This window comes from Oryzias latipes (assembly GCF_053564925.1).
Source record: "Oryzias latipes strain Hd-rR chromosome 1 unlocalized genomic scaffold, Olatipes_Hd-rR_3.1 chr1_Y".
NCBI lineage: Eukaryota > Metazoa > Chordata > Actinopteri > Beloniformes > Adrianichthyidae > Oryzias > Oryzias latipes.
In genome coordinates, this window is record NW_027616335.1 from 1,688,851 (window position 1) to 1,703,103 (window position 14,253).

A 14,253-nucleotide genomic window follows, 5' to 3' on the forward strand; every position below is an offset into this window, starting at 1 on the left:
TTTACTTGGAACCTTGAAGAAAAACCTTGAACTAAACTAACAACAGAAAACCTTTATCAGAAGAATTCAACAAATTCAAAAATACAGTTAACTGTTATTAAAATAGGACCTTTTAAACACTTGTGAGCCTCTTTCAACTGCGTGAAAAAACTAGAATAACTAAACTTTATTTGAGTTGCAAATAAAGCAGCTGCTTGCAAATTGTTTCTGCTTTACGTTAAATCTGTAGTGAATTCTGTTGCAGTTAAGCTGACATGTGAGGGATTACGTGTGTAAAATAGATGAAGCGTGCAGGATAACATCAAACATATCATACAAAGGTTTTTAAGGTATTTGGACACTCATTAAAGTTTTTGTGTTCCCACACCTATAATCTTTATCTTTTAGGCATTTGAGTAAAGAATGCCAAAAATGATTTGTTTTTAATTACAGATTGACTTTTTCTATGTATGCTTCTTCATTGTGATGTTATTGGGACACCATTAAACGTGTCTGTTGCACATTTAGACATCCTGCAACAGTGGAATCACTGCTATACAATCTGGGAAAATTTGAATTTTTTGTGTGCAAATAATATACATACCAAGTTGTACTTAAAAAGTTGATCATAAAAGTCTGTGAAACAGGTTTTTGTGTCTGTTTAATTGAAAAAATGGGTACATTTTCTTTTGTCCACACAGAAGTATGGATTCAAGTCAGGACCAGCAATTCTTTTTAATAGATTTTTCAACTTTAATCTGATTACTTTCCTTAAAGTCATTTTTTTCCAGTGATGTGCACAGTTAAAACGTGCATCAGCAGATGGATCTACTTTATCATTAACCCCCCTCTGTTTCCTGTCTGTCTAAAGCTTGCCTTGTATGTACTGTCATTCCTGGAACCGAAAGACCTCCTTCAGGCCGCACAGACGTGTCGCTACTGGCGCATCCTAGCAGAAGACAACTTACTGTGGAGGGAAAAATGCAGAGAAGAGGGTAATTTGTTTTAAAGCCTTTTGTAACCATTTTAGCTCCAATTTTGAAATGCTTTGTTAAGCTTAAAGTGGAAAGAGAATCTTCTTTTATTGGAAAATAAACTGTGTCAATCGAATCAGTTTTGCTTTTCACAGGTATTGATGAGCCTCTGGCCCCAAAGAAAAGGGGAAATGTCAAGGCTGGCTTTACCCATAGCCCCTGGAAGAGTGCCTACATCAGGCAGCACAGAATAGACACTAACTGGAGGAGAGGAGACCTCAAATCCCCAAAGGTACTCTCATTTATTTCTTTATTTTGTCTGAAGGGATCTTCTCAACATTACCTTTTGTGCAAACTTGAAATTACCCACAGCTAAGTGGATCTTTGACACGAAGATCACAAAGTCACAAAATGCTTAATATAAGTATTTGAAATGGAAAGCTGATGGAAGAAAAGTAACTTTATACACAGGCAATGCTGATTTAAAAAGAATCCAGTGGGGCAAGGTTTTGTTTTTGTGTCTTCTTTTTTAAATCTTTACTTCACATGAGCACAAAAAGGAATATCCGTAAAGGCATGGCCAGCATATTTTTGGCAAAATGTTTCATTCATTAAAGCTGTTTTATTTTGTGTCTCACTATTTAAGTATTTTGTGGTAATAATTTTTTGATGGGCCCAAATGCCTTCAGAAGGGGTTCAGGTTGGAAGATGTGTTAGAGTTCTGTTTGTTCACAGAGCTGCATTTAAGTGTCTTTTAGAATCTACTCTGACAATGATCATCTGTATCAACGTTCTTTTGTTATTGTTGGAAGATCACATTTTTATTTTTTTGTGTGTGTGGAGGAATCCAATTACCATGATTTTAGGATCATTTTTCATACTGACCACTAACCATTTGACCCCATTTCCTTAACGGGGTCAAACTTTTCTGCACTGAAGACTTAAATCTTAAACCACGCTAGGTGAAAGAAATGGCCAAAAGGGTTTGTTTTTCCTGAATTAGCAGTTAGTTTGTTTTCATTTAGCAGTAGCACTTGCTACTAGTTAGTGTGGACGACACTATTGCTACACTTTCAACACCAGCAGACATTTACCTCATTTTCACTTTGATGTGAAAAGCCTCAGACACTCATCGCTGTATCTGCTCATGTCATTTGCGTTGCCATGCCTCATCCACCTCTCCTAATATCCTATTTTTCTCACCTCTCTTTTTGTCTTCCTTATCTCAAGGTGCTGAAAGGACACGATGACCATGTGATTACCTGCCTTCAGTTCTGCGGCAACCGCATCGTCAGTGGCTCTGATGACAACACGCTGAAAGTCTGGTCCGCTGTTACAGGAAAGGTAAGCCTGACAACCTTTCTCTGATTTATTTATCTCACTATCTTTTCTTTCAGCATTTTGTCTGGTGCACTCACTTTCCTGCTCTGTGGCTTCTGTGATCTTTTCCATCATTTTTAACCAAGCAAAAAAAAAAAAAAAAAAGGATGTGAACGAACTTTCCTTTTTTAATCAGTTTTCAAGTTTTAAATTACTTGAGATAACATTACATAAAAAATAAAATCCTTCTGCACAAATCATGTCTTAAAGATAAATGTAGTTTTTAAGGAAAAATAACCACTTTGATTAAGTCTTTTTTTTTTCCTTACTGAAAAATAACAGAGTGAAAAGCATCTAGTATCAAAACCTAAATGCAACAAATCACAAAATAAAATGGAAAAAACCAAGCATCCCCTCAGAGCTGCATTACAGTGGGAGCTCTCAGTTCAGCTTTGGTTTGAGGCCTTAAGGAGGGAAATAAGAGATCATCCGTTTAAAGGCGGAGGCACAACTTAAACGGTGTAGTGCTAATTTGTATGCCATAAAAATTGATCTATAACCAGGAGTTCTTTAATAGAAAAATCTTAATTACTGTAATGATCTAATCACACTTCAGAATTCTACCCATCTGGACTTTTAAGGGGATAAATATGTGAAATTCCTAATAAGCTCATTGAATAATAATACGAACTAAACACCCTTCCTCCCAATTACCATGCTTTCAGACTGAAAGTTGCTCTGGAGTATGGGTAGCAGACGCCAAAAAACACATTAGTTTTAGCCACTCTGGCTCCATACTAGTGGCAAAAAAAAATCATAAATAATTTTCTTCTCAACATAATTCACACCACTGGCCAAACTATGCAAAAAGCATGACTTATATTCCAAAGAATATGATGCATTAAAACACAGAAAATGTTTTATAGTAGGTTTTTGGAGCCTTTTCTTTAGCAAAGCTTTCACACAGTGATGCGTCTAATTTTAGGGGGTTGGTTAAAACCATATATTGTAAATGTTTTCATTCATAAAACCTCTGATTTTATTATTTCTGGTGTTTTTGACCCCTTAACTCATTTTGCTGTACCAAACAACCAAAATCCTATTGTTCACGAGCATTTGAACTAAATTGAAAACTTCCCAAACCAGAAAATGGGTTTCTTAACAGTAGGGGGCTTAGAGTGCTGTCAGTCCCGTGTTTTCTGATCTGAGCAGATCCTGATCAGATCACTCCACAGACTTGATCCTGTAGTGGCTCCAACAGACTTCCAATTAGATGAGATTTTTTAGTTTTAGCCACACTGGCTCCATATTGGTGGCAGAAGTCTGTGAGTCATATCACATGCAGATTTGGCCTATTTTAGCCCATAACCCACCTGTGCTCTGGCAGATGTCACAGACACACAGCATTTTGTATGTGGGTTTTACAATGCTTATCTCCCAGAATGGTTTGTTTGCATTGGGTATGAGGAAGGGATGAGCCCGCATCTGTTTGCATGGCTGCTTTATTCAGAGCACACGTCCTCTGTGCGGATTACACGCCTTTTGTTTCCTTAGCTCTCGACACTTGAGAGAAGCCTTACTGGAGAGGAACAGCCAATTAAGTCAAGTCAAGCATTAAGGCAAAGTATCTGTTGATCCCAAGAAAAGTAAAGTGAAAACTCAAGCTTTCACCTGCAAAAAGCAGTTAGGGTTTACATTTGGAGTATAGGAGAAGGACAGTCTGAGCTTTGTTCTTTTATTTAATTAAAGAAGTGAGAATTTGGTCTGAGGCTGTGGACACACCGTGTTTGCATGAACGTACGTTTAGGCCATGGTGGTTCTTGTATTGCTGTTTACTAGCGCATGTCTGCCACCTACATTTGGAAGAAGCTTGGTGGGAAATGTCGACGTGTAAATCGTGCAAATCTTGATCCAGGCTATTTTGAAATACAGCTCTATTCCAAAATATGAAAGACTTGGTCTTTTGGAATTCCATCCGAGCACAAACTGAAACTGATAATTTCTCCTCAATAATCGATTTTCAAACGGTTGGCACTTCAATTAATGAAAAGAGACGCCATCCATACGTCACCATCAAATCCAAGTCCCTGATTAGTCAAAGTTTGACCTGGTTTAGGCCTGCACAATATACCGCAAATTTATCGTTATCGCAATATCAAGCTGTGCAATATGCATATCGCAAAAGACAACAAATTTGCAATAAATGGTTACCTTAAATGTGGCCAAACAATCTTATGGCAGCTTGAAGTGTTTAATGGATCGAAAGAATCCCTTTCTGCATTTGACCAATCAGATGGACCCCTTCACGTTGTTAACTAATCGGATGGCGCCCTATTATGTTGCATGTTCGCCTCCTATGTCAACAAGGGTCATTTGCAGTATAATTTTAAGCTGTTGTAATGGAATGGGAATAAGATTTTTGGTTGTTTTGCTAATTGTTTATATACCGCAAATTATATCGTTATCGCAATATTAATAACTAATATCGCATATCGCGAGTTTTCTTCATATCGTGCAGCCCTAACCTGGATTAAGTGGCAACGCACGTTCAATGGCCATGCGTTTTGTATGTAAAGCCCAAAAAGGGTTGTGAAAACTTGCATAGTTAACACGAACATGGAAGCCTGAACCAAGTTTCTGTGCGTTTGGAAAGACTTTTCATTGAAGTGGGTGCTTGAACCCGCGTTGCTGAGGGCGGTCTCAACGCAGCTCGATGGAGAGACTCTAGACTCTAGTGCAGCTTTTTTTATTCCAAATACTCTCATGCTGGTAAATAATCCTGGAAGGACTCTAAATCCTGTGCCAGACGTCATGTTGGTATATTCACAAACTTTCTTTTGTCTCAGATTGAGTTCTTTTGACCTCACAATAGTCTGCAACAAAAAGTCCTCCACTGTAAAACTTTTATTTATTAGGTAATGCTACCGGTAATTTGTTACAACCACCAGGCATTTTGTAATGTTTCGTCTTTCATGCCAGTTTTTCTCAACTCTGATTCATCTTGTTGTATAAAACTGTGAATGAATTCATGCTGCGAGGCAATAGAGGAAGTATTATGGGATTTTATGTAAATGCATCCCACAACTGTAAAATGTGGGCCACAGCTTTAATGATCAGTTAAGTCGTTTAGCGCTTATTTATGGTTAACGTTGCTCTGAGTAAACTCAAAAGTCGGAGAGTATCAGGTGCTGTTTTTAAATACATTTTCAAATAGATTTGCTGTAATATGTAAAATATGATATAGCGCTAAAACATGCTGTCAAGATAGATTTTTAATGTTTTGGGGTTTTTTTTGCACGCCTTTACACGGCCTCCTCCAAAGCTGTCACTCTCGCATCCAGACACACAAACAGCCGATCAGATGTCAGTGTTTCAGAGGTGGCTGGTTCCTGTTTAACAAAGCCCTGCGTGTCCTTGGTGGTGCCTGTCAGAGGCAGCCTCAGCTGTCACGCAGATTTAAGATGGCAGACCTGCAGGCTGACGGCCAATCCAGGAAGAGCTGCTTCGCTGGAGGCTGCAGCTGCATCAATATGAGCTTTATCCTCTTCATCGACAACAAGAGTGTTTATACCGTCTGAAAACGCTGAAGGAATAATCGTTGTGTGGTTAAAAAATAAAAGTTAAAAATCCCTCATGACCTGAAGACCGTGGAGAAATTTGTTCCTGGCGCCCCCCCCCATCTTTTGTGGTTCAACCTGTTGTGTATAGATAAGCCCGCGACTGCTGTAATCCCATAATTATGCGGTGTCAGGCCATAATTGTTGGATGGTTTTAGCTGTTTAACCTTTGAAAAGCATGAGCTGAGTACACAGGTAGCTGCAGTGACCCTCATTTTCTAATATTCCCACCAGGTCAAGAGGTACGTGTGTTTGTTCGCTTTTTAGGACAGAAGGAAAACGTTCCTCACAATTTCCACCAACACCATCCATCTCAGAGGCTGCTCAGCTTCAGAGAAAGGGTTTTATTTAATTGTAAAGTAATAGGCTTTCAGTGCTTGACTAAAGGCTTATTTATCTTCCCTCACTTTTAGAGATACCTTGTTTTTTTTCTGTTGTTTTAGTCGATGTTTTGTCTTTTCTCTCAAGGATCGAGCAAGCTTTTAGGTACACCAATTTGTTAGGAAAAAAATGTTTAATTTTATTCCTTTTTTTCATTCAAATCCACGATAATTGTAGGCGGACATCCCACATTAGTTTGTTTTTTGTCCTAAATGTAAATAAAAATGGGCACAGTAAGTATTACACCTTATTTTCTAATCATAAAAGAGGAGAGCTGGAGTCATAGTTGGATGTAAGCAGCAATTTGACAAAAATGATGCAGTTTATGGCACCAGCTGTTCATCTTCTTCCTCTGGATTTAATAAAGCCCCCCCCCCCCCCCCAACCCTTCCCCCCCTAACCATTTACTGATCAGTTGCAGGCAGGGGTCACATGTTGTACACTTCTGCGACACGCTTCACTCTGAACCGTTCACACACACACCCACCCCTCCTCTATTTACTCTCCTCCCCCTCCAGAGAATTTCAATTTAATGCATTGAGCGTAATTAAATCGAGTCACAAGTGGGACAAACTGTGGACACACCAATTCAATTGATCAGAACGATTTCCATAACCGCCTGGAATCAATAGTTAATCTGCCACCACTAATGAGGATGAATGGACGCAGTATATTGAGAACCGTCATCAACTCTTTTTGCAGAAAAAAAGAAGGAAACGGCCTTTTTCCAACAGATAAGTAGAAGCAATTATAAAAGCGGGTGGCGGGCTCTGAGAGATATTTAGCTGCAGTACTTTCGCAGCATGCCTGAGCTTTTCCATTTAAGAAAAGGTCACTTCATTTCACTTTCCCTTTTTTTTTCTGCGCTTGAAGACAGCATGAGGTCATGCCGCAATGAAATCCCCAAAGAGGGATGATTTGTCCTTTTTTTCTTCTTTCTTTTCTTCAACAGTGCTTTTTAGCTATTTTTATTTCCTGATTGAAAGGAATAAACACGTGGATTGTGGTTTCTCTTTTCTCAGTGTCTACGGACGTTGGTGGGCCACACAGGTGGAGTGTGGTCGTCCCAAATGCGAGAGAACATCATCATCAGCGGCTCCACTGATCGCACACTCAAGGTCTGGAACGCCGAGACGGGAGAATGTATCCACACCCTCTACGGGCATACCTCAACAGTTCGCTGCATGCACCTACATGAGAAAAGGTATGGGCCGAGTTTGGAAGCACCTCCTAAACGGTTAAATCACACTCTTTTTTTGTTTTTGGTTTTTTTAGCAGCTTTTCAATTTTTTTTCATTGCAAAGAATGAGTTAAAAGTTAAAGCACAGACAGAGCTATTTAACAAAACTAATAAAATGTTTTCTAAACTTATATCAGCCTTGATAACTTGCTGCACACCTTTTTTTAAAGTGTGGGTGGAAGAATTTTGCTGTCGTTTTCTTTTAGATTTGAGAAAACCTTTTGTTGGTCGTGATAACAATGATGGAAATTTTTACGCAACATGTTACAAAAAAATTTTTTAATTATATTTTGGGGGCAAAAACTGAATCTTAAGTGAAAAGACTCTTGAAAAATGCATCAATTGCAAAATAACCATAGTTTGAGAAAACATGTCTCAGTGACTACGATTTTTTTCTTAAAATAAGAATTATTTTCATACTTTATTTTTTTCCTAATTAAAAAAAAAAGTCCGAATTTTTTATGTATATCTAGAGGGCTTTTTCCTGCATTGTAGAACAAATGTAAGCATTGCAGCTCAGTGTCTTTCTCTTTTGTAGAAAGGACACAAAAAAATCATTGTGTAAACTCAACAAAAGTGTGTATGAGTGAAATATCAAGCCCTGAACTACTGTTTTGTTCTCCTTGATTCATAACAGCTGACTTAATCAGCCAAAAAGAGCAACCACAGCACTAAAAGAGCACAGTATTTGTGGAAAGGGGAGCATGCGGTTTCATAGTGATTAAATAGACCCTGTTAACCGTCTTGAACTGAAATGCTGCTCACTCATTCACTGACTATCACACTCCAGAGACTCCAAGTGCTCTTTTCGCCTTAGGGCCCACCAAGGTTTTTGTGTAGCATGTGATTACTCACTCCGCAGAAAGCCTGTGAGCTGCAGTCACTGAATAACACCATGATGATTTCCATCTTTGCAGTGCTGGAAGGCATGTATTAAATAAAGAGTGTGAGCTGAGCGAAGCTGCAAAATACTTGTTTTCCTGTGTAGTCTGTAACGGAGATAAAGCCTTCCTATGGAAACTTGTGTACTTCAGTCGTTAGTGACTTACCCGAAAGTCTGTACATAGACTGATGGGATGATTTGACCTCAAACCTTTCTTTAAAAAAAAAAACATTTTGAAACATACTTGTGCAGAAAACCTAAAAAGCAGTCAGTCTTACTCTTACTGTAATCTATTTTTCCATTAAGTTGGCTTGAGCCTTAAAGCCTGCACTCAGCTTTAGGAGATCCTTCACACTCAGACGTGAACATGAATGAGATCCAGCAGGAGATCGCTTACACACATGCCTTATATTATAGAAGTGCAGCTGTTGCTGCATTCATAATCAGATGTATAATCTTCTTTTTATTGGCTAACTTGGAAAATGCATTTTGTATGTTTTTTTTTTTTTTTTTTTAACTCAAAGTGTTTTTTTTTTGTGCGTCTGCTGAGCTCCTCATCCTCTGCCTCTTGGGGTTTTCTCTTAGGGTGGTTAGTGGCTCTCGGGATGCTACTCTTCGAGTCTGGGACATTGAGACAGGTCAATGTTTACACGTCCTGATGGGCCATGTGGCGGCGGTTCGCTGCGTCCAGTACGATGGGCGGCGGGTAGTAAGCGGAGCCTATGACTTCATGGTCAAAGTGTGGGACCCAGAAACAGAGACGTGTCTCCACACGCTGCAGGGCCACACCAACAGAGTGTATTCTTTGCAGGTGAGTCAGCGCTGGAAAGTTACAACTAAAAGGAAGTTGGATGTGCGGAACAGCTGCTGAACCTGACTGATGACTGGTTTTATTGAGAAGTTGCCTAAACAGCTGCAGATTGATCTTAGTTGAAATGAGCACATGTACACCTGCTTTTTGTAAACAAAAATCAAATTACTATCAGTGCTGGTGGATGTAAATCTGGCAAATGTTCTAATTTACTATGTTCTATGATGTTCCCCTCTCTGGAACTTGATAAAAGCATGTTCAATTTAAAAATAACGATTCTGCCATTGCAGAAAAAATGAGCTCTTGCAAATCAATAGAACAAATTAGGTCATTAAGCCTGATCTAAATTTGTTGATGGAAATTCTCAGTCCATTTTTCAGTCAAAACAGGTGAAGGTGACAGCTGAAGCTTTGTTGAAGTGGTGGTTATAGCTCAGTCTCTCTGTCTGCAGTTTGACGGGATCCATGTGGTGAGCGGATCACTAGACACGTCTATAAGGGTCTGGGACGTGGAGACGGGCAACTGCATCCACACACTAACGGGTCACCAGTCCCTCACTAGCGGCATGGAGCTGAAAGACAACATTTTGGTCTCAGGCAACGCAGACTCCACCGTCAAAATCTGGGACATCAAGACAGGCCAGTGCCTGCAAACGCTCCAAGGTGAGTGCAGCGTGGCTGGAACCCAAGCTGGAATCGTTTTTAGGCTTCAAATGTGAACTACCAGTGCAAATGTGGACGTTTTTTAACATTTGTGTCAAAATAAAACCCGCCTTTCAGACAATTATTTTAATTTGAAAATGTATCAATTTGCATTTATAGCAACTGTCCAACTGATTTAGATTTTTTTGTGGAACTATGGTGTGTAAATGATGCTGCCGGTTCATTTTAAATCCTCACCAAACACTCAGCTGCTGGTATTCTGTAGCTGCTGTGTGTATTTGTTAGTCCTGATCACAGTATCACTGGCATTGTTGTCTTTGATCGCTCATTCTCCATTAGCTGAGCTTACAGTCTCCCAGGAAGCTGGAAATCATGTGGAGAACAGGAATGGCGGTCTGCGTTGAGCCCACCCCCTAAATGTCCTCATTAGACAGTGTAGCCTCAGTATGCTAGGTCTTCACGCAGCAGCATGACGAGCAGCTGAACAAAAGGATGCCCCAGTGACAGTCTGACGGGGGGGCGGCGGCAAAGTGATGAGTGTCTGAGTCTGAGCCGTCAAAGAAGCGGGCCGACCAACTTTGTAGGGCATAGAATTGGGTCAGCGGACAGTTTCTGCCGCTCATTAGTGTTTTATTAAACTATACTCCAACAACAGGGCCGTCATTTAATCTGAGGGAACTATAGGTAGCACAGGAGGAGGGGGCTTAGGGGAGGGGGTTATGAAGTGGCAGAGAACATAGGATTTACATCCAGTTAATCCTCACCTGCATATCCCGGGTTCATTTTATTAAATACACAAATTTTTTTTTTTTCAGTTTCTTTACAGTTTTTTTAAGTATTTAATGCAAGAAGTCATTACTTGCAACGGAAAGCTCCGTCTTTGTTCTGTTTCAATCTAGTTATGTGGAAAATGTGGTGATCATGACCAAAAAAAAAAATGTCTTTATACAGGATTTTGAAAAAGAAGAAAAGATTTATTAAAATTGAAAATTGAACTGCAAATTCCAATTCCCAGCTCTAAATGAAATGAAATTTCCTTGAGGAGGAAAATGAAATTCCCTTAACCCTTTAGCACCAAAAGCTGGTTCACGTTGATTACATCACTACTGTAAAGTGTTGCTTATCAGTTGAAGCTCCAGTGTTGAAGGGTTAAACACGTCTGCCATGACCGCATGAGAGCAGCTTGCTTTTCCAGAACTCCAATGTAGACCCTCGTCGCTACTTTAGGCTTTAGTTTTGCTCGGAGCTGTCCTGACAGTTGCATATAAATGGAGAAAAACGCAACAACAGAACAGGAACTCGCAGATCTGCAGGTTGTGCGGCTTCTCTGACCCATTTCTATGAGCCTTGGATCATAAAAGAGTTTATCTGGGAATTTGGCCTGTAGAGAAACTTAACAGCTGTAGGAGCTGTGCGTACGATGCACAGAAGAGAGAGAAATGTACTTACATTGAAAGTGTTTATCCAGCACCCCTTTAGGCTTCTGTTTGTTCAAATCCCTGCTTCTCTGCAGCTCTCCCTCTACCGGTTAGTTTTAATGAAACATGGATGACAAATCAGGCTGGGGAGTCTTAAAAATCACATAGGAATTCTTAGAAACATTCTATTTTGAAAGGGGAAAAATGATTGCCATTTTTTTGACATGATATACATTTTTTTTCCAGGTCCCCACAAGCACCAGAGTGCCGTGACTTGCCTCCAGTTCAACAAGAACTTTGTCATCACCAGCTCAGACGATGGCACGGTGAAACTCTGGGACCTGAAGACGGGAGAGTTCATCCGAAACCTGGTGACTCTGGAAAGCGGCGGCAGTGGCGGCGTGGTGTGGCGCATCCGTGCCTCCAACACAAAGCTGGTGTGCGCGGTCGGCAGCCGCAACGGCACAGAAGAAACCAAGCTGCTGGTGCTGGACTTTGGAGTGGACATGAAATGAGAGCTGGGGGGAGTGGGACACGTTTGAAGGGCGAAGAGAGCAGACCGCAGAGATGAAGGAACAGAGAGTGAGTGATGAGGCGCCTGGAAACCAGAGGGCCAACACCCAGAACTCTTTACCCAAACTCGCAAGATCTGCTGGCACAGCCGCAAACGGCTGGCTGTCCTGTCATCACTCGCATCCCACCTTCTTGGGGTTAAACGTTACTGACGAAGATGCGCCTGCTTCTACCCTTTTCACCCGTTGACGGCGGGGCGGCGGCTGGAAGCACAGCCGCAGGGCAACAAGCGGTCCGTCCCCGGGATGAGCTGAAGAAGAGGGAGGAAGAACACGACGATCGAACTCTTCGGAAGTGACTCTCCACCTTTCCGGTTCAGGGTCAGCTTCGCAGAGACTTGGCGTTGCAAAAAACCTCGACAGATGTTAAGATGTACAGAGAGATATTATTTTTTAAAAAGTTCCAGACACACCCCCTTCTTAACAGTGGCACCCCACAGACACACCCATTCAAACAGCCAATCAGAAAGCAGTAAAGGCGCTCCCCATATAGGTAAAGATTTGAGGAAGGTGGGATGAGGGGAATTTCCACACTCAGTTACTCCTAAAGTGCTGCTTGATATAGTGGAATGAAAGGAAGTGTTAGGAGCATTTATTTTCTTCACTCCATTTCCGTTCCTGTTCTTCTCCACTCGGTTCCTGTAGTTTGTTTTTTTTTTCCCTCAAACGCAACTGTGAATTTCAATAACTTTGACATTTATCACATGAAAGGGGTTTTTCTGTTTTTGTTTTTTTCTTCTTTGTGCAAATCTCAGTATTAGAAATGACCCTTTTCTTTTATTTCGACTTGAGTTGTTCGCTTCTTACAAACCTAGGCTTCGAGCTCTTTCTCCACTTTCGGCCGGCGTCATCGCTGCCTGGAGGTTTTTTCGGAGTCCGGCTCTGGTGGTTTTCCTCAACGCCAGAGCGGCGGTGAGAGCGCTCTTTATTAATATTTCCCCCCCCCCGATCCCTCAGCCCCGCCCCCTCGACTGCTTTTCCCCGAGTGGCCAAACTGTATTTATGCTGCTAAAGGAGTGGAAAAAGAGAGGAACTCTTACTTGCTGTGGCGTTTTAGTCCCAGGCGAAATTCCAAATTGAACTCTGTATGTTTTGACTTCAAGAAACAAAAACACACACACACAAAAAAAAATCCAACGTTTTTTTTGTTCTTTTCTTTTCTTTTTTGCCACTGAAACTTGAGCCAAAACGTGCCTCTACGAGGCTGAGAGGGGGGAGAAGGTCTGACAAGTATCTGTCAGATCGCCTGCCGCTGGGAAGCGAGGGGATGAACACTGTTGGCATGTGTGTGCGAGTGCATGAGTGCGTGTGTTGGCAACTTGTAAACACATTCCTTGGGACAAAGCTTTTTCAGCCTGTTCTGTAGGGAAATGTACAAAAATGCTGTGTGTACTGTTAGAAAAAAAACAAAAGAGGACAAAAAAAAATAAATCAAACTATCAGAAGTTTTGATTTGGAACAGGTGAATGAATGATCTGTCCGTATCCATGTGTGGTTGTTCCATTCAAAGATGTCTAAAGCAAGAGAGCAGAGCTTGGCGAGTTTTCAGCTGACGGGTCGAGCCGCCCAGAGTCTTAGTGTTACATGTGTTGCAGGTGAAAACTCTGGGGCGGCTGCGACCTTGTGGGTCGTCGGTGAAAAGGGGGTGGGGGGGGGGAGAAAAAAAAAAAGAAACGCAAAGGAAACAAACGGCAAGAGAAACGTAGCCAAACAAAAACCGTCTCAATCTCCAAGAGTCACAACTCAAGCTGAACTGTGAAAGTGGTATAACACTGTATATTAAAAAAGAAAAAACAATCTCGCTCTATCTCCTCTTGTTTTCTCTGTTTTAATTTATAATCTGGTTTATGAAATCAGATTTGTTGCAGGTGTTTTACTTTGTTCAGTTCATGTAAACTGCCTGGCAAAAGAAAAAAAAAAGAAGAGAAAAGGCACACGACAGAAAAAAAAAACTAAGCAAAAAACAGACAAAAAAAACCTGAAAGGGATTGTGTATTTGTTTGATTCACTTAGAATTTTATTTTCTTATAACTTAAGTGCAATAAAATGTGTTTCTTTTTTTTTTCATTTCAAGCATATCAGTTTGTTCAGTCTGTTTTTGTTACCTCTGTGAAGGCATCTTATATGTTCAATAAAGCAAATTATTTGGTTAAATGCCGTCCAGAAGTGCAGGTTTCCTAGGCCAAAGTCATCACTGACACGCTCTAACAGCTCTTTGGGTTCTTACAATATTCGTTCATTTTGATCCAAATCAGGACTTTTAGCTGCCTAAACCAGAATAGTTATGTTTTATGTTAATCTTTTATTACATTTCAGTAAAATAAGAGAAAAAATAATGGTCTAAGACATCTTTTTTTCTGATAATTTGAATATTAGTTATTGAGCTTTTTACATGA

At 40.5% G+C, this 14,253-nt stretch overlaps 1 protein-coding gene across 3 annotated transcripts in view; it reads left to right on the forward strand.

Annotated features, from left to right (window-relative positions):
* Positions 1-14,011, forward strand: part of LOC101155087 (F-box/WD repeat-containing protein 7) — an 84,405-nt gene extending 70,394 nt beyond the window's left edge. For all 3 annotated transcript variants that reach the window (XM_023957727.2, XM_023957729.2, XM_023957734.2), the window contains 7 exons: positions 851-974; positions 1,109-1,245; positions 2,184-2,297; positions 7,294-7,475; positions 8,980-9,205; positions 9,657-9,867; positions 11,532-14,011. In XM_023957727.2, the coding sequence (XP_023813495.2) occupies positions 851-974; positions 1,109-1,245; positions 2,184-2,297; positions 7,294-7,475; positions 8,980-9,205; positions 9,657-9,867; positions 11,532-11,800 (1,263 nt within the window). In that variant the 3' untranslated portion in view covers positions 11,801-14,011. The remainder of the gene's footprint in view (positions 1-850; positions 975-1,108; positions 1,246-2,183; positions 2,298-7,293; positions 7,476-8,979; positions 9,206-9,656; positions 9,868-11,531) is intronic.
* The last annotated feature ends 242 nt before the right edge of the window (positions 14,012-14,253 follow it).